A 21,043-nucleotide genomic window follows, 5' to 3' on the forward strand; every position below is an offset into this window, starting at 1 on the left:
GAATTGGCTGAGGACTGGCATCTCCGATGCAAGGGACCTCGAGAGGAGTCTGAAGTGGATCTTCAACGCTGGCTGAAGATGGCTGCAAATTCGTCAGGCAGGCAAAAGTGAGGACGGCAGATGCTGGGGATCAGAGTCTAGATTAGAGTGGTGCTGGAAAAGCACAGCAGGTCAGGCAGCATCCGAGGAGCAGGAAAATCCTCAGCCCTTCCTGATCAAAGGCTTTTGCCCGAAACGTCGATTTTCCTGCTTGTCAGATGCTCCCTGACCCGTTGTGCTTTTCCAGCACCACTCTAATCTAGATTGCAAATACGTCAGCCTTATCTTTTGTACTGAAGTACTGGGCTGCCCTATTATTGCTCAGAAATATTCCTGGAATTCCCTCCCTAAGGACATTGTGGGTCAACTATAGCATATGGACTGTAGTGGTTCCAGAAGGCAGTTCACCATCACCTTCTCAAGGGCAACTAAGGACAGGCAATAAAAATGCTGGCCCAGCCATCCATGTCCACATGCCAATTAAAAACAAAATTGAGGCTGGGACAGTTATAGGGCCATAGAGATGTACAGCACAGAAAGAAACCCTTCGTTCCAACTCGTCCATGCCAACCAGATATCCCAACCCAATCTAGTCCCACCTGCCAGCACCAGGCCCATATCCCTCCAAACCCTTCCTATTCATATACCCTTCCAGATGCCTTTTAAATGTTGCAATTGTATTTGCCTCCACCCACTTCCTCTGGCAGCTCATTCCATACACATACCACCCTCTGCATGAAAAAGTTGCCCCTTAGGTCTCTTTTATATCTTTCCCCTCTCACCCTAAACCTATGCCCTCTAGCTCTGGACTCCCCCACCCCAGGGAAGAGACTTGCTGTTTATCCAGTTGGTACAGTGGTAGTGCCCCATACGTATGAAGGGTATCCTCAATGTGAAGATGAAACTTTATTTCCCCAAGTTCTGTGTAATTGTCATTCCTATTCATTATGTGGATAGTTGGAGAATTGTTCAGCACAAAAACATAACCGGAGTCTTATTACCGATTCTGTGCAGCAAGCTGTATCTATGACAGGTAGATTAGTGAGGGTGAGGTCCAGGGATGCTTTCTCTCTTGTTGGTTCCCTCACCAGCTGCAGTGACTGTTAGACTGGCTCTGTATCATGTCGGTTCGTGATGCAGTAACCAAGTGACCTTTTTGTGCCCTTGTCACCTTGAGTAAATGTAGAAGTTTAGGATGGTGTTGAAGATGAACACCTCAATGATTGCTAAACACTGGTGTAATTTGTGAGCAGTGTATAGAATTATCTGGAGGCAAGTTACAAAAATCCATAGGGGATTGCAAAGGAGAGAGTAAGGGAGAGGTCCGCAACTGGGATTTGACAACAACGTAAAAAGGAAGTGAGATCTGAAAGAGGAAAGAGTCAATGGATGAGTGGGGAAGCCAATGTTTTTGGATCGAAAGCTTTAACAGTAGAGAGGGACAAATTGAAGCAAATACATTTAAGTGGGGCAGGGAAGATAAGCTGCAATAAAACCTAAATTTTTGGTCAGCTGAAGAGCTGTTTGAGACACTCAAATAAGCATCTTGATGTACTTATCTTGTTTTTGTGTTTTGGAATTGAATGGTATGTGAACATGGTCTATGCTGCCGATGTGTTTTTCCCATAATCTTCTCAGCGAAAGGTCAGATATTCTTTGTATTCCCACATGAAACAGCATTAATAACATCACTGTGTATGTAAAAAGGAACAAAATATAAATTTACATTTTCCATGCTGAGTGATTCATCTCTCCGGAGCGTTTTGAGGTTAGACATTTTAAGGGAAAAAAAAGCACTTAATTGTGATGTCATCTGGAAAATATCTTGCAGTCAGAGTGTTATCTGACACATGGTGCAGCTACTAAGATGAATGAAGTGCATTACACAAAGCGGACTGAAAAATATCTATCACAATTATAAAAATGTAAATGTCTACCTTTGAGCCAAAGTTGTAAAAAGTACATAAAGTACTGGAATGCATAAATCTCAGTGTGAGTTTTATTATCTTATATAAAATGTAACTGATAAGTCATTTGACAGATTACCGGTGAGTATAAGAGTTGTTAAACAACATCTGCTTAATGTTGAGCGACCTATTGCCTGCAAAGTATTCCCAAAACGTTTCCTGTGAAAGCCCTTTTTTCTGTACACATTCTTCCTAAGTTCTACTAGTGACATTTGTTCCACATGAGGAAATACATTTTAACCCCTAATATTCTGCCTGTCATTGGTTTGGAGATGGTGTATAACTCAGTAATCAGTATTCAGCTTTGGACAAAAAGAAATCAGAGCAAAGGTGCTACTGCATCATCATCAATCCTGAACTGTTAAGGGTGAAGACGCTGGTGACACTGATAGTGAATGGCACCATTGCCATTCCTGTCCACCTATCGCTTGCTGACTTACACTGGCACTTGGTCTGACAAAATCAGGGATTTAAAATTCCTATCCTGGTACTTCGATCAACCCACCTCTGTAACCTGGCCCTTCCTAGCTTTCTAACCAGCTCCGGTTGCAGCCCCTTGTACATTCCGAGTTTCCACCGGATGGTAACACCTTCAGCTGTCAAGGTCCGAAGCTGTGAAATTGCCTCCTTCAATCTGCATTCTTCTCCTCCTCCTTTAAGTTATTCTACATGTCCACCTCTCAACTCATGGTTAACTGTCCTGAAAACACCTCGTGGTCAAGTCTGACGTGATATGTCTAGTAACTTAGAAAAATAGGGCGAGGAGCATATCAACCATGATCAAGTGGTGGAGCAGACTCGATCGGCCGAATGGCCTAATGCTGCTGCTATATTTTATGAACGTATAAACCTAAATGTCTTGGGAGATTGCACACTGTTAGAAATGCTGTATGACAGCAAGTTGTTGTAAGAGTGAATAACTGTGCTGCCAAAATTTGAAACACAAAACTCCTGATAAACAAACCACTTTCTTTTCTTTTAAAAGAAGTGGGAAATTCAGATCTCTCAAATGCAAAAAAAAAATTTTTTTCCTGAATGGAGACTCAACAGCAACAACCTGGGCTGTCACACAATCATTGGTCATAGTTGGCAGTGAATGGTGTGCATTGCTGCTATTGGTTTTCTTTCTGTTCCCTTTTGTTGGTTGCAAATAAAATCTCATGGTTGGAATTGTCTGACTGCTTGCTTCTATGTGATGTAGCTGTACTGGACAAGGACAAACTGTGGGTATCCACTGGACATTGGGAATAGAGTAGTGATGACCGAGAGAGGGTGCTTTGATGGGGTGTGACGGGAGAGAACAGAATTATGTGTGAGATGGAGTGTCAGCTACACCGGCTACGTGCAGTGCGCAGTGTGGCTGTCGTGTCAGTATGTTGCAGTGAAGGGTAATGCCACACTTGTCTGGATGCACAATGGCCTATTAAGAATGGCCTGAGAACAAGGGATGCAGATATCTGCTGAGTAGCAAGTTGCTCTGGATGTAGAGCATGATGAGATGAAGATCGAATCGGATATGAGGATATCATCATCGAGATGAGGGCAGTTGATGAGGCAGGGTGTTGTAGGACACAACAAGAACTCTTGCTCACCCTCACAGCAAGAATCCCTCCAATAAACTCAACTCAACACAACTCTTGCTTAGCCAAACAAAATATAAGGTTCAGCCCCTTCTATAGTTTCGTGGTTGTTCATAAATTTCTGGCTGCTTCCTTTGGACAGCAGCCCAATGATCAATGTAAGAGAAAATAGCAGAAATGATTAGCTTTCCTTTCATTCCAACTTTCACCTTTTGATGTCCAGTAAGATCATGCTGGACAAAAGATGTTTTCATATGTATGTACCGATTTCCAATTGTGTTGCTAAGCAGATTAGATGATGTGCTGTTTCTTATACCCATGCTCTTTAAATGTTCTGCCACTTTAGACCACAATTGTAAACAAAGCCTCAGGTGTTTTACACTTTAATTGAGTTTGATGTCAAAACTGGCAATATATCTATTCAATTCAAACTCAATGTCAGGAGCACAGGTCAGAAAGACTGGCAATATGTGCCTGTTAGACAGTTTAGAAAAATATTTTCTTACTAATGCATATATTTCCTGCACGGAGCAGCTCTTTTTATCACATTGCTTTTGTACCTGAGCAACACTTGCTTAGAACTTTTCTAAGTTTTCCACACATGCTCCTCTCTGTCCTCCCACTATTGGCGGTGCTGTGTGTATCTTAGACTCCACGATCCACCCCCATTGATGTCTATTTGTAAATATACAGTGCACTGTGCAAGGGCTGTTGGAGGTGCAATTTGGTCTAAGTTATTGTGGTGGGTTTGGAAAAACTGCAGGAAGACAATTTGGCATTATGTCAGCTTTGCAAGGTTTCAGAAGTGAATGGGCCTTTTTAATTGTGCAAATAAATCAAACAACTGTGATCTCATCAGATAAAATTGGGTAAATCGGAATTGAGCAGCTGCAAATGAATTAAATAAATAAATACAAATTCAAGACATTGAATCAGACCTGGGCAATGAGCCAGCATTGTAAGGCCTGAAAGAGAAAAGTCCAGCTTATGGCAAAGAAAAAGGCTAATTCTCAATGCTGTTTTCAAATTTATTTTCTACCTTTTATTTGCTGTGTTCATTTTACTGATTTTGTGTTCCAATGCCCTTCTAGCTTTATTTATCATTATTTTATCTGTTTTCAATTTCATACAGTTGCTTTTCATTTACAAAACCGGTAGTGTCATCTATGGTTCAGTGATAACCCTCTTAACTCTTGAGTAAAAGGTTGTATTCTGAAGTCCATTCCAGGAATTTGAATACTTAAATTTGGACAAAACTTCAGTGAAGTACTTTAGTAATGCCACTGTGTCAAAAGTGCCTTTTTTATTTCTGCTAAGATGCCTGTGCAGATAGATTTATAATATCTAACACACCATTCTGAGAGGAGTTGTTCCATCCTATACAGATTCTTCAAATAATATCAACTAAAGGAGGTTATCTGGTGAAAATCAAATCGCAATTACTGTGTACAAATTCACTGCTGTGTTTCTGACATTACAGTAATGGAATTAATTGAAATAATTAAGTTACTGTATTTGGTAAAATACAACAGATTGGATAACAGCGGCTTCCATCCTTTTTCTGACTCACTTATCTTATCAAAGCGCAAACTTACCAGGGATTGCTTCGAGCATACCTTCAGCAGTTATTTCCACAGCGATCTCAAGACTGTTGTTTCTAAAAGTCTCTTCATAGGGTTAAGAGGTTCAGCATTATTTAGAAGTATACACAGGCATAATGAAACAAACCATGAGTAAACGACTCTCTAATTCGCCTTCAACTGAAACCAAACTTTACATCTGTAATCCCTTTAGAATAAGCCACAATAGAGACTGTGTGTGAGAGATGTCACATTTAATTTCGGATAAGTGTGTGAAAGCAAATAATGTATTTATCTCTAAACTCTCAAAATCTTGCTGCAGTCTGTTTCACTGGCTTACACTCACTAAATGTAAAGAAGAATTCACAAGCAGGCGGTAAGGGAGGACAAGTTCATTTTGTGACCAGTTTGGTATGGCTAAACCACCAAATGATACTAGTTTTTTAAAATAAAAATAATCAATATGTCTATAATGTGGAATTGTGGACAGAAAGCCGATGTTGCCTTGATAGGGTTTGCTACATTGACAGTGCATATAAATATATTGTACTCCAGTTCATTAGTCTCTACTTGCTACTGGGTCATTTTGTTTTATCAAGTGTGTGTTGGAAATATTATAGTATTAACTTCCTAGATCCATCTGCCTGTCTCCTCATGACAATTTCTTCATTGCACTCTGACAATAATCCTGTTGTTGAGAAATATTCCATCCTTTTGACTTCCCAAGAGTTCAATTATTCTGCTTTTTCAAATGACAATTTCTGGAAGGTGTGTGATTCTTGTGCCTCAATCATGCCATTGTTTCTGTGCCTGTATCATGTCTTCCATTAACTGTAATCCCAATTTATCTATGCTTCTCATTACAGTGTTGTTTAGGCATTCCTGGACTCTGTAACCAGGATGAATGAGACAGGGTCCAGGGATTGAGCTATATGTGGACAGGGAGAGATCAGAGGTGACTCATCCAAAAATATTAAATTATTATCTATTTATAGGCAGCTGCCATTGTAATTTTATGAATGAACTGTCTGGATTTTCCAAACTAAATCAAAACCAGATTTTAGTGGTTAATGTCACAATTTCTGCTTGTATGACGGAAAAAAAATTGAGAAGTTTCAGAATGTTAGACTTCACTATTGCTATATTCAGTTCCATTCTTCCAACTATTTAGACGGCACTTTGGGTGGAATTGTACTAAATGTTTACTTTTCCTTAGCTGAATGAATATCTGATCATGTTGCACCTTTTTAGAAAGAAATTGTCAAGAGGGAAATTTATGTGCTGTTTCTGCATTCCGCAATGTTCCCTGGCTTTGTTAGTAAAAGGAAAGCGATCATAGACTCTCTCACTCTCATTAGAGAGAGATAGCCGGTAGTGGTTTAACCTGAGGGTCATCACAACTTGGGCGAGGGGTGAGGTTAAGAAGGTGGGACCTTAGTGGCAACCTGAGCTGATCTGGGAGTTGATCCTGCACTGTTGGTGTCACTCTGCATAGCAAACCAGTTGTTGAGCTAACTGATATCCTTGCCTTGTATCTGTCCAATGACTGAAGCATTTACCTCATGTTGCTGGAGCTCAGGCATTTCAAACTCTCACTTGAACACGGTAAAAGAGCCTGCTAACCTAGGAGTGACTTCCTTGGCATCGGCGACGGTGTAGTAGGATTTCTGGTTTGGTGAAAGACCAGATGTGTGTAAACCACCGGAGTGGACTGAATTTATTTTTTATAATTGAATCTGTTTACAAACATTGACTTGTGGAGGGAAAACCAATGTTGCCCTTGGTTAGGTTAAGCCAGTGCAATGTCACTCCCAATATGTTTGATGTAGTAAAATATAGTGCAAACAGATGTAATGGTGGTTAGTTATTTAGCAAATGTTTAATGGGAGAAGAAGTTAGCAGGAGTGCTACAAAACTCAGGGTTTCTGAATACAGTTATCCAGAGAGAACTCCTGATCAAAGAATGTAGCATGTCAGTGAATTAGTTGTGGCATAGATATTTGTCAAACTAACCGGTTTTAAATCCTTCATGTCCAAGTTTGAACTCTCTGAACATTGCTGTCTGTTCCAATAGAGTTTTGGTTTGGTTGTCTTTAGCATATTTTCTTCTGCTCAAAGAAAACAAGCCATTTATTTTAGTGACCGCTGTATGAAGCACAGCTGAACCTCCATAATTGCATGTGACTTTTTGCTGTGTATTTTCAATCATACTCTCAATATGTTGCACAAGCAGTTTTTTTTTTGTTTGAGGTGTTGCTTTTTAATACTTGCATATTTTCTGTGATGTAAGTGTTATTTCACAGCAAGAGGAATGAAGACTTTAAAATCAATGTGCTGTTGAGTTCATTTCAGCTGCAAGGACAGTGTTTCTCATTGGAATGTAGGATCATAGAAGAAAAACAGACCATTTAATGTCTTGATCCTGCTGTGCTGCTCTCGATCATCAACTTCAACAACACCACCATTTTATCAGGCTATCCCCATATCTAGTGATATCAATAACGTCTAGAAATCTATCAACCTCAATCTTGTACATACTCAATACCTGGGCTTCCACAGAGCCTCTGGTATACAACTCCAAAGATTTCTTCTGTGTGAAAATGTCTCTACTCATATTAATCCTAACTGGCTATGTTCTCTGACTTCCCCTCCACCCTTGTCATCATTATTATTATTTTTCTACACTAAAGACAAGGCCAATTTTTTTAAACTTTCTAAAGTCAAAATTCACACAATAAATCAATCTGTAAAAGTCTATCAGCAGTTTAAGTAATGAGATTGTTGTCTTCCTAACTGGAATCCATGGTCAATACACAGTGGGGAAAGCAGAGTGAGATTTTCCTATCCTGAGGTTGAATGTCACATCTTAGGGTCTGGGTTGAGTTCAGAAATAGAAGTTTTTTTTTCTTTATTGCCTTGTAGTAGAATTACTTGGGTAATAAATTTCAATTCCCTTTTCTCTGTTATTACATTGAATCCTACTGTTACACGTTCTGTTTGTGCATAGCTTACAGTGTCCATACATTGGACCATATTGAAGCAATTGGATCAGCTGTCATGTGAGAGTATCTCATACTGTATGTCAACTCAGATCAATGCCTTTTGGTGAAATAGAGCTCAAGACAAATTTCCCTTGTAGACAGCTTTCATTGACTGCTCAGTCACAGCTGATTCCACACATCCTACCACCTGCATCCCCTTTATATTTACTCAGCCATTTAGTTGATCAACTACCCCTCTGTCAGTAGGTTAACTCTTCCTAAATTGAGACTGCATCAAAGTCCACTTCAGGAAAGAAAATCTGTAAGTTACCCAATTGCTAACATGCTGTATGATTGACAATTTTCTGTTGACAATAATTTGCTTGGGGAAGCCACTAAATCTTCAGAGAGATTTGGTTTCCAATTTTGCCAGACCCCTTTTCTTGATTTAATGTCACCCCTGCCCTGTCTCTGCTGAGAATCAAATTGTTTATGCACCAATTTAACAATAAGAAAAAGACCACCTGGTCTATCAAGCCTGTCCAAAATAAGATTAAGTTATCTGACTAATCATGGATTTTTGCCAACTTAAGTGTAAGTTGAGCTGCAACATCTTGTCTTGGCCATATCCACAACTGACTGACTGGCTACAAAGGTAAAGTAACTAGTCAGTTCTTTTTTGTCTGTAATTAAAGTGCTGCTTTCAAAGGGAAGGTCTCTTTGAAAAATGTGGTTAAGACAATTGTGAACTTCTAACACTTTAAAAAACATTCTTGAGAAAAATTTAATAAAATAATGTTCCTTATGATTTTAAATTTAAATTATTTGCATCAGTTTAACAGATCCTTCTAAAATGAGAAAAATAGCAGTGAAACCAAGGACTCTGTTTTAATTACTAGTTATACAATACACATATTATAGCACATTCTCTTCAGTGTACAATTTGTGAATGAATTTTAAACAAGCGATTTCAATTATTAAACAAATTGCAAAATTGAATCATTTGATTAAGAAATTGACATTTCAGCATTCCGATTTACGTTTGAATTTCACTCAACAAACTTTACCACCTGTTCACACTGTAAAGTGAAATAAACTTGGGGTTCTGAGAGATTTGTACGTACCACCTCAAACTGTCCATAATATAACATAAATTAGAAAATCTAACAATAGTTTGTGTTTGTATAGTGTGTCTAACATTATAGAGTATTCCTGATTCTGAGGAGAATTATCGAATAAATGTTAACCCTCAGCTGCTTAAAGAGATGCTGGATGGCTGAACATTTGCACAATGAGGTATATTTTATCCATATCTTCATGCAGCTAAAGCAAATTCACTTGGGGAACAGAAGAGTTCTGTGTGAAGTTGTTCTGAAGTGATGGTTTGATACTCTGGGGAGAAAGTGAGGACTGCAGATGCTGTAGATCAGAACTGATCACGTGTTGCTGGAAAAGCGCAGCAGGTCGGGCAGCGTCCAAGGAACAGGAGAATCGACGTTTCGGGCATGAGCCCTGCTTTCCTGAAGAAGGGCTCGTGCCCGAAACGTCGATTCTCCTGCTCCTTGGATGCTGCCTGACCTGCTGTGTTTGATACTCTGGGCACAGCCATTAAATCCTTGTGCATATCCAATTAGCAAATGGGAAACGGTGTTTGATGCAAAGGTGACGAGGATCCTTCAGTAACTTGAGATCAGCACAAAGTTAATACATGAATATTCAAAATTCTGTTGTGAAATGTTAGCAACCCACCAAATTATATTATTGAAGTTTGCATCTCAGGCTAAGCATGGAGGGTCTCAAAGAGCTGACATGATAAATGATTCTCAGAAACATTGCAAATTGGGGGGGTGGGAGGAAAGGAATAATTGTCACAGAGTTGTGTGAGTGCACTTTTTCAGAATTTGTACATTTGAAGAAGCATGAGCTAGTAGCATTTCAATTTTCATTTTGCAAGGTAAAGGGGAAAAGAGCTTTCAAGCTGAGTAGGTGAACTTTTCAAAATCAGTTTGTTCCAAAAATGTGTTAAATGCTTAAAACATGGTCTAATGTACCTTGGCACGAATGAGGTTTTAGTCGGTGTCTGGAGTTACTCTAGTCTTCCTGTTTGTCGTAAGCGAAAGTGGTTGATGTATTTTTCCAGCCACAGTGTACTTATACATATAATTTGTAACACTCTTCTTGGCAGACATTGAGAATGTACAGTTAACTTTCAAGATTCCAAAACACCGGGTTTGATCTCAAGAAATGCAACATAACTCCAGTTCAATTTTGTCAACTACAACAGGACAAGACACTGTCATTCACAAAGGAAATATCAATTCTTTCCTTGTACATGTCATCACCAAGTCTGCTCTTTCTCTTTTTGCTTTTACTTTCCAAAAGAAACTATTCCGTTTCAGTCTGGTACCACTTACTGGAAAAAAAACAGCCAGAGTATACAGTAATTCTTGTAGATTACCGCCACCCACCACGTGGAGCTACTATATCCAGGTCATCACCCATTCAATTACCAACCAGGCATAAACCCATAAACTCCAATCTTTTTCTCTAAGATTTGGTGTTTTCAGACTGGTATGGCTGTAGGCAAAACTCAGGCCAATGTGTCCTAGTAGCCTAGAGGCCTATAGCATAGAAAAGCCCCTTCAGCCCATCACATCTTTGCCAGTCACAAACACCCATCTAACTATTCTAATCCCATTTTTCAGCACCCGGCCTTAGTTTTGTATACCTTGGCCTTGAAAGAGTACATCTAAATACTTCCTAACGGTTATGAGGTGTTATCCCTGTATAATCTTTACAGTGAGTACCAGCTTCCCACCATCCTCCTGGGTAAGAGTTATTTTCCTCACATTTCCTCTAAACCTCCTGATCCTTACTTTAAAATTAACCAACCCCCCATGCCCCTGATCATTGTTCTCTCTGCCAAGGGTAAAAGGTTCTTCCCTGTCTATGCCCCTTTTAATTCTATACATCTCAGTCATGTCCCCTGTCAGTCTCCCGTTCTCCAAGGAAGATAACTGCAGTCTATTCAATCTCTCTTCATAACTAAAACTCTCCACCCCAGGCAACATCCTGGTAAATCTCCTCTGCACCCTCTCCAGTTCAGTCACTTCTCTCCTATAATGTAGATTCCAGAACTATGTACAGTATATCAACTGGAGGCAGACTATGGGGTTAAAAACCTTGTTAAGCTACTGACTGACCTAATTGGGAATTGCTCAAGCCAGCCGTGGGAACCCAAACCTTTCCAAAAGGGCTGAGAGAGTTGAGTCTTTACCCTCCACTGAGTAAACTACAACCAAATAAATAAATTAAATCATTAACAGCCTTTTAAACTGCCTCTGTAACTAAAACAGAACTACAAAGGAAACTTGTCAAATTATAATAATGTTCCTAGGGAAGGCTTGACAATTGTGTGGCAGAGTCCATGTGGACAGTGGTGACATGAGCAGCCTCTGCTGGAAGCAAAAGCTTACTGCACCTTAAATTCCCAGGTGGTGTCTCAGCCAAGAACTGACCAGGCCTGCATCTACTCAGCTTCCAACAGGAGGTTTTTAAAAAGCGATCTGCGTTGTGTAAGGGGCTGAAAGAGTTAATATTGATGATTGCCTTATGCAGCAGTCTTCGTATTGATGTAACTTGATGGAAGAACAATGACCTGCCTTCCAAATGGTCTTTGTCACATTGTCAGTCACACCAGTGTACCTTGTACATGGTTTACTATCCTGCAACAAACCAGCACAAGAGCTTTCTCTCATTACACGACCAAGTACTCTGTCTTCATACCAGACCAGATAGGTCCTGTAGATCCCTACATTGGAACAGGATGGTGGCATCAAGTCTATTGCTGCAGTGAGCAATAAAACAGAGCGTGTAGAACATTATGTGCAGTATGGCTGGTCATCCAACAATTATGACAATAGGCTGAACTTTGTAATATACTTCTCTCAATAAAGGATAAACAAGTGAACAAATTAATTAATTGACTGTCCTAAAGGACAGTAATAAAGCTAATAAACAAATTAACGAATGCACTGCCCCTTTTAAAAAGGCAAAGCCCGGATATCCAAGATGCTGTGAAAGCTTTAGAGGGTGATGGCATTTGAGAACACCATCTTATGATTGGGAGTCAGACTCCAGTTGTATCACAAGGTACCTCAAATAGTTTTAACCAACCTGTTTCAAACACATTGTAGACCTCTGGGGCAGGTGACACTTCAGCCCATTTCTTCTGACCCAGAGGTAAGGACACTACCACTGCACAACAAGACCCTTTAGCACAAGATCCTTTGTGCAGAAGCCACTATCTAGTGCCTGCCTCCCCACACCTCCCAACAATCGAAAAGTACTTGACTTTAATTCCTTCCATCTTTTTAGATGCTACTTTTCACCTTGTGCTTTTTATTGCTATCTATTCCTAGATCGTTAAACCTATTGTTGGCAAAATGATATTTAATTTAACTTCTGGCTCATAAGGATCTCATCAGTGAACTTTGTCTGTTTCGTACTCTGCAGCTAGTCAGTCGAAAAGACAAAGCTACGTTTGAGAAGCTGGACTATTTAGTAACTAAAGAAGACAACTACAAGAGAATGCGTGAATTCATCAGCAGCTTGAGGATGGTTCCCTGCATCCCTTACTTGGGTAAGTCATATATCTGGATTTTATTTTCTGATTACTGAAGGGAAATTAATCATGCTATGGGTTGATATTCATGCAAAGTAGCTCCAGCTGCCAGTGAAAAGGCTGGATAATGTGGACCACGTGCCATGTTTTGAAATGTGCTGTTGCAAGTGCCAGGAAATGATGTAAGCTAGACTTGTGTCTGGTGCTGAGCGAGCCTTCTCTCCTCTTGTTCTTGGTCTCCTAACCACCCACCAGACATAATTGAAGGGTTCTTGTTGTAAATGAAGATTTCATTCCATAATGAAAGGGTGCTCGAAAAAAATGAAATGTTGAATTTCAGTTTGTTGTTGCAAAATCTGATCATTTGTGATTTTGATTTGACATAGGCAATACAGTGATAGCGATTGGATATTGCATAACTCTTATGTAGCTCAGTACACCTTTTATTGTTTGTAAATCTACTGCTGGACTTGTGTAATGGACAGAGATGACTGGTTTCCATTCAGTTCAGTGCTTGAAGGGACATTTGAGGGCTTGGGGTTTCTGACTTACACTTTGTACTGTGACTCGTCATGAGCATGTGCAATAAGAGTTCAGCCTGAAATCTCTTTTGCAAGTTAAGGTAGCTAATAACATGTCCCCTAATCCTCACTTTATTCTCTAATTTTAATTAACATGTTTTTAACTTTGTGGACTTCCTTGATATGGGTGGTTTTGAGCAAATGACCCAGCTTCTCAAGTTTCAGCCGAAGCCTCATTTTTATGGAGCAATAAACCATGATCCTGAAAAAAGTTCCTGACTGAGGACCACACGTGGCTCTTCACAGCCAGATCATTTTAAAAGCTCTGTTTTAACCTTTTGAACATATTGTAAGCTTCTTCTGTTTCCGATCAAGAGAATTCCCAATCTATACACAGCTATGAATTGCCCATTACATGACCAGAGCTGATCATGCTATCGATCTCCATGCACTTGTTGGGATCTACAACAGAATTCAGAAATAAGTCATCTGATCAGCAGCGTCCTTGGTCCCACATCACTGCTTTGATCTTTTAAATGGAAAGTGAAATCTCATGGCTAAGTCAGTAAGCTCCTGAGTTTTATATTCAACAGGCTAGAGATTATGAAGGAGCAGCGCTCAGAAAGTTAGTGCTTCCAGTTAAACCTGTTGGACTATAACCTGGTGTTGTGTGATTTTTAACTTTGTCCACCCCAGTCCAACACCGGCTTCTCCAAATCAAGGCTAGAGATTGCGCCTACTGCCTTGTAATACACTGCAATGCAATCTGGCAATGCACTCAAATGTGTTCAGGTTTCATGTTGCTGCCTACCTTAGTTTATTGCTTCACAATATACCCAGGTCTGAATGTCGTTCTCTAAATGTTGTACTCATACAATCAAACTAAAACAATATGATCAAAGATTAAGCTATCTTTTCCTCTCAAGAATACAATTTCTTTTTCTACTGAAGTAGACCTTAAGAAACAGAATTAGGCCATTTGGCCAATCAAGTCTGCTCAACTATTCGATTGTGGATGGTACAAACCTATCCTCCTGTCGTCTTCCAGTAGCCTTGATCCCCCTACCAATCACTAACTTCTCTATCTCTGTCTTAAATACAGTCAATGACTTGACTCCATAGCCCTGTGCAGCAGTGAGTTCCACAGATTAACCACGCAGTTGCTGAAGAAATTCCTCCTCATCTTAGTTCTAAAGGGTTGTCCCTTCACTTTGAGGCCGTGCCCTCGTTCTAGTCTCTCCTACTAATGGAAACATCTTCCTCATGTCCACTCTTCCCAGGCCACTCAATATTCTGTAAATTTCAATCAGATCCCCCACTGATCCTTCTAAACTCTATAGAGTGTAGACCTAGAGTCCTCAACCACTCCTCCCATCCGTTCATCCTACGGATCATTCTTATAAACATCCTCTGGACCCCTTCCAAGGTCAGTGCATCCCTCCTTAGTTACAGATCTCATACTGCTCACAATATTCCAAATGCAGGCTGACTTGAGTCTTACACAGTCTCAGTAGTACATCCTTCCCCTTGTATTCTAGCCCTCTTGAAATGAATGCTAACATTGCTTTTGACTTCCTAACTTGCCATTTGAACTTGCCTGCTAACTTTAAGAGAATCCTGAACTAAGACTCCTAAGTCCTTTTGTGTTTCAGATTTCTGTGCTTCTATTCTTCTTGCCAAAGTGCATGATCTCACACTTTCCCACTTCTTTGCCCACTCTCCTACCCTGTCCAAGTCACTGCTTCCTCAACTACCTGGTCCCTCCACCTATCTTTGGGTCACCTGCAAACTTGGCAGCAATGCCCTCCGTTCCATCGCCCTGATTGTTAGTATATAACGAGAATAGTTATGGTCCCAACACTGACCCCTGTGGAACTCCATCAGACACCAGATGCCATCCTGAAAAAGACCCCTTTGACCCCACCCTCTGCCTTCTCCCAGCCAGACCCCTATCCATGCCAGGACTTTTGTTCCCAACACCGTAAGTTCTTATCACGAGGTGCTGCAGCTTCCTATGAAGCACCTTATCAAATTCCTGACTCATTCCATACTCTCTGTCCCAGTAGTTGTTCTGGAAGATTAACCTTTTCCATAATTTGAATTCCCTATCCCCTACTATTTAGTTTAAACTCCTCTCTACAGCCCGAGTTATGCAATTCACTAGGATTCTGGTCCTAGCATGATTCAAGTGGAGCCCATTCCATCACAAAAGCTCTCTCCTTCACCAATATTGGTGCCTGTGTCACATGAATTTAAACCCATTTCTCCTACATCAATCTTTGAGCCACACATTTACTTCTTTGATCTTGTTGACCCTGTACCAACTTCCACATAGCTCAGGTAGTAATCCAGAGATTACCATTTTGGTCTGCTTTTTAATTTAACCCCTAGCTCCTCATATTCCCTCAGCAGAACCTCCTTTTTATTTCTACCTATATTTTTGGTACCAACACATACAAAAACAATTGAATCTTTCCCCTCCTTCTCAAAGATCCTTTGCAGTCCAGCTGAGATATCCTGAACCTGGGCAGGCAACACTCACTTTGGGACTCATTCCTGGTCACAGAGCATTGAGTATTCCCTGAATATACTATCCCTGATTACAATTACACTACTCTTTCTCTCCTCTCTTGATTGGCGTCCTGTACCGTGGTGCTAAGTTCAATTTGCTCATCCTCCCTACAACATCACCTTTCTTCACTCGGACAGTAAGAATCTCACCCGTTAGACAACCTGAAGGGATGAGGCTCCTTCAGCACTACCTCCTGGATCCCCCTCTCTATTCATTGGCACACCCTCCTGTTCCTAACCACTGACTGAATTCAAGGCAGTTAATCGAAGAGGTGTAATTACCTCCTGAAATACAGCATCCAGATAACTGTCCTGCTCCCTGATGTATCGCAGTGTTTGAAACTCAGACTCCAGCTCATCGACTGTGAGCCAGAGTACCTCATATAATCAGCGCACGCCATAGATGTGGTCACTATGCAGCTCCCTCATCATGCAGTTTATAACACATCATCTGGCCTACCATCTCTGTTTTAATTATTTAATTCTTAACTTGAGTTTTAAAAATTTTGTAATGGTCTTTTAGTTTGTAGCCTGTAAATATTTCATCTACTACCTTCAATCTGAAAGTAAATTCTAATAAGTTAGTAGCTATTGCTCACCAGTGAATTTACGGTTCATCTGTGTCACCATACCATGGCTTTAAGAGATGTAGTTTATGCTGGATTTTTTATGATGAAGAAAGATTGAGACAGAGACCATGAGTAGTCTGCTCCAAAGCCAATAAATTAAACAGTTTGCGAGGCCTTGGAGATTTTTTTAAAATGTTGGAACAATAGAAGCAGAATGAATGGGTGGGAACCAGGGCTTTAGTTTAGTTGTTAGCAGTTGTTGGGGTTTTGAAGCTTCTGTATATCAATCCCTTTTACAGCAAAATGCCTGAGTTCTCTCTCAGCCTGAATTTTCTTTTGATATTCTTTCCTCCTGGACAGGCGAAACATCGCATATTAGATAATCTGTTTTGCCTTAGTCAAGGGTGTGTTAATGGGATGTTACTAATTTGGAACAGTTACTGTTTAGTAGTTAAGTTGTCTACTATTCTGTTAACTTTTCCAGTAGAGCTAAAGTTTTTGGATTGTAACTATAAAGTAAGAATAAAGTGTGCTTTGCTTAAAGCTGACTAATGTAACCAATCGAATTACATCTGGAACACAGCACCTTGCACTTGCCTTAGGGTCCAGGCTGTCTCCTTGAGATACTTGAAGGGGGTTTGGTCTGGTCCATAATACTTGTGATTGTCACTGTTCTGTGCAGGGTCCCTGAACCTGGAGTTCAATTGATCCTGCTTTAAAAAAATCTTTACAAACCATGAGTCAAAGAAAAACCAAGCAAAAGCCATCTCTTCTCCCCTGCACCAAACTCTCATTCTGCCTCCAAATTCCCTGAACGTTATTCTCAGTCAGGCCATGACTCACTCTGGATGTGATCTCTCTTTTCTGACTGTGCAAAGCTTACTGAGAGAGAATTTCAGGTGAGTAAATCCTACGCATCAAAAAGTGCATTGTCTACTCTGCCTTCCATAACAGGTACAATGAGATACAGGTATAAGCTCCTTCCTTCTAGAATTCATTTGACACCTTTCTGAGTAGGAGAGATCTTCCAGCCGCAGTGCAGGATGCCCAAAGGAGGTAGGGGGTCCTGTCTAGGCTTGATATAAATTTTGAAATCAGTTTGGTGGAAGTGCTGACCATTTGTTTCTCAAGATGACAGCATTGAAGCTGATGCACCCAACTGGTTTTTAATCGTCCTCCCCAATATCCATTTGCTACCCCCACTTAACCAATCATGTGAGCTTTTGGGGAGCAGAATTGGGCAGTTATATGAATGCTCAGGCCAAACCAAAATCCTTCAAGGCTGCATTGTTGAGATTTGCAAAAGAAATAGACAAGTAAGTAAAACCATATAGAAGACAGACAAACTGGAACATTGTGCAAAATTGGAAGGTAATGGGAAAGGCTTTGCATCATGGAGACTCAAACTTGGGTGTGATAAAAGGTGTATAATTATGTAAAATTTTCATTTGGGATTTGGATTTTAAAATAGATGGATTCTGGTCAGTTATGTGAAGATAATTCATTTTGAAAGGTCAAAGTCATTTGGAACAGTGATGTAAATGTAACATTTCTAAGATGGCATGTTACCAGTCAGATGCCTGTGATATGACTCTTGGACTCTTCATTGGGACGCACAGGTTACAAAGGCCCAACAACATCTCCTCCTCTTCCTCAGGCAGCTGAGGAAATTTGGCATGACGGCGAATACCCTTGCCAAATTTTATAGGTGCGCCATCGAGAGTATACTGCCTGGATGTATCACTACCTGGTATGGCAACTGTACCATTCAAGATCAGAGACAGTTACAGAGAGTGGTGAACTCGGCTCGGACAATCACAAAGGCCAACCTCCCATCTATAGAATCCATCTACCTGGCCCGCTGTCAAAGAAAGGCCGCCAGTATTCTCAAAGTCTATCCCACCCTGGTAATGTTTTTCTACATGGAGAAGGAACAGAAGCCTAAACGTGCACCAGCCAGTTTCGCAACAGTTTTTACCCTACCGATGTTAGAATACTGAATGGACTCTCAAAGTGTTAACATTATCAGTGTTTTTGTTTTTACCGTTGTTTACCTATTATTTATTATCTATGCTACTTAACGCTGTGACCTGCCTGCATTGCTCGCAAGATGAAGTTTTTCACTGTGTCTCGGTACGCGTAACAATAAATTCAATTTATATGAATCAATTGAATGCTCGTACTGCCAGGTTTACACCAGAGACATTAGTTTAGTATTTGAGTTCCCTTCTGAATAATCAGGAGCTTAGTTCAGAAAGGGGAATGGTTTCCTCCTCACAGGAAAAGCAAGGTTTCAGTTGAGGGGAAGTACTCCCCCGAGTGAAGTGGTTTTAGTCTGTGAAACATCATCCAGGTTGACTGTGCCTCTATATTTGGAGGTTTCCAGCTATCTGATTGAAAACTGGGAAAGGGTCATACCAGCAGAGTCTGACAGGAATCTCAAACTGTCTCAGTCATCCAAGGGGGAGGGAGATTTAAAAAAAACACAGAGCCAGTTAAGAAATTGAAGTGTTGAGATGTTGGAGTTCTCTAGGGTTAAGTATCAGAGAGAAAATATTGGGAAACAGGTTGAAACTTTGCTTTGTTGTTTGTGTTAATGCCTTTCTTATATTGCTTTTACTTTCTCATTTGCATAATAAATTAATGTTGTTCTATTCAAGAACTTTTGCAGCTTGGTGTAAGTACGTTCCAGAGCTGAGCTCCCACAGTAACCAAGTGCAAAGGATAAACACAATGTATGAGACTGGAGTTCACTCTGGGATCTACCATCAGCTGGGATCACAACATGTTGAACTCTCATTTTAATATTTTCCAACTGGCTTGACAATCTATCTAAAACACTTATTTTCCCTGGTATGATCCCAGTTGATGATAAAAGGTGAAGTCGCCATAGTCTTACCAGACTAAAGGCTGCTGTCATCACGCCTCAAATGAGGGGAGAGGGTGAGAGTGAGGGGAGAGTCCTGCATGGTAATCTCAGGCAGTGTGGGAATTGAACCATGCTGTTGGCATTGCTCTGGACTACAAACCAGCTGTCCAGCCAACTGACTCTGCCCAGCTAATTGTATTTCAATCAGATCCTGGAATGTTTCTGAAACTTTGTTCAGAGTGATAAAATTCACAGTGCTATCAAAGAATACTCTGCCCACATTATGGCATGCATAATTGTCAGGAAAGTAGAGGAGAAGGGAATAAATGCAGGCCCCAAGTGTGAATAGCCTGTCGCTGAACTCAACTCACTGTCATGAAGTATAATCAATGAATCATGTGAGTGGAAATTTGAGCTCTTACGTTATGGCTGCTACTAAATTCTTTGCTGTTCCATGTGCTTAAACCCTTCAGTGGCGGTTTTGACAGGAGGGTTTCCAAGCTGCATCTGATTAATTTTGTGTTGCACTTAGCCTCTGATTCTAGACAGACTGTGTCTAAGAACTTTTTGAACCACTTTTGAATTCGGAACTAAAGCAGACCTTGATTTTCCGCTGCCGTCTGGCATCACAACAACGATGCTTGGCCATAGCCTGAGCAGTTACAAACGAGTACTTTAGATTAGTTCATTTCTCAATAGAAAACATAGAAACCCTCCAGACCAAACTGTTCAGTCTGACCTCCACAGTTGTAACCAAAAATATTTGCCTCATTTCACTTTGACCAGATGCAAGCCACTGTCCTGACAGCCCTGAAGAAGGGTTACATCCGAAACGTCGACTTCTCCACCTCCTGATGTGCCTGGCTCGCTGTGTCCTCCCAGCCTTCTGCCTGTCTACCTTGGATTCCAGCATCTGCAGTTTTGTTTTTGACTCCAACCTCCTCGGTATAGCAAGCCTACAACCCCTTATTTCTTGTTTATCCTGTATTGATTCTTCCAGATCTTTCTGATCATCAACATTTTCTGAGCCATATTCATTTGATAACTCCAAACCCATCCCTTTGCACTCATCCCCTTGGCAATGGGAAGGCTTTTGGCTCCTTGGAGTCTATTCTCATGTGTTTTTATTCTCGAGTGCCCGGAGTCTTTTAGTGATTCTTCTTTGTTCTTTTTCCAGCTTAGCTCTAGTTTCTTCCTTTGGTGTGGGGTTACAGAATTGTGTGCAATATTCCAGCTGTAGCCAGCAGTCTATATTGGGGCAGCACTATTTCCTTTGATCTACACTCCATGCCTGTTTTTAGGCAACCTAACATCTCATTAGTTTTTGTCGACAGCCACATTTTGGCCTGATGTCTTGAGGGATCTATCTCCTGTGAGTTACAGATTAATAAATGTTCTGTCTCTGGAGTAGTTACATGCATTTTTCCTGTAAGCTAGACTTAACTTGAATGAAAGACAATCCTGGTCTTCTCTTCAGTGGCAAAACCCTTTGGGGTTGGGTTGACTTGTATCTGTAGCACAGGTCAGGAGGCGCTGAGGCAGAATTGAACAGCGACTAGACTTTATTTATTGTTTTTCGAAATGTCTGCTACTGATATCTGGTGTCACTTGATCTCTCCTCCTTTAAATGCGCTGAGGTTAATTATAAGGAGCAGCACTCCATAGGGAAGAAAGGATTTAAGTAGTTTCTATATAGGAGGTGTTGTTTTTATTCCTTTCAAAGCATTAGCGTGCTACTTGTT

The 21,043-nt window shown here is 40.6% G+C and overlaps 1 protein-coding gene across 6 annotated transcripts in view; it reads left to right on the plus strand.

The window, feature by feature from the left end:
• The window catches only part of LOC140469439 (ras-specific guanine nucleotide-releasing factor RalGPS1-like), a 956,086-nt gene that overhangs the window by 256,181 nt on the left and 678,862 nt on the right, over nucleotides 1-21,043 (plus strand). For all 6 annotated transcript variants that reach the window (XM_072565956.1, XM_072565961.1, XM_072565957.1 and 3 more), the window contains one exon: nucleotides 12,663-12,789. In XM_072565956.1, the coding sequence (XP_072422057.1) occupies nucleotides 12,663-12,789 (127 nt within the window). The remainder of the gene's footprint in view (nucleotides 1-12,662; nucleotides 12,790-21,043) is intronic.

Source organism: Chiloscyllium punctatum, chromosome 49 (assembly GCF_047496795.1).
Source record: "Chiloscyllium punctatum isolate Juve2018m chromosome 49, sChiPun1.3, whole genome shotgun sequence".
Taxonomy (NCBI): Eukaryota; Metazoa; Chordata; class Chondrichthyes; order Orectolobiformes; family Hemiscylliidae; genus Chiloscyllium; species Chiloscyllium punctatum.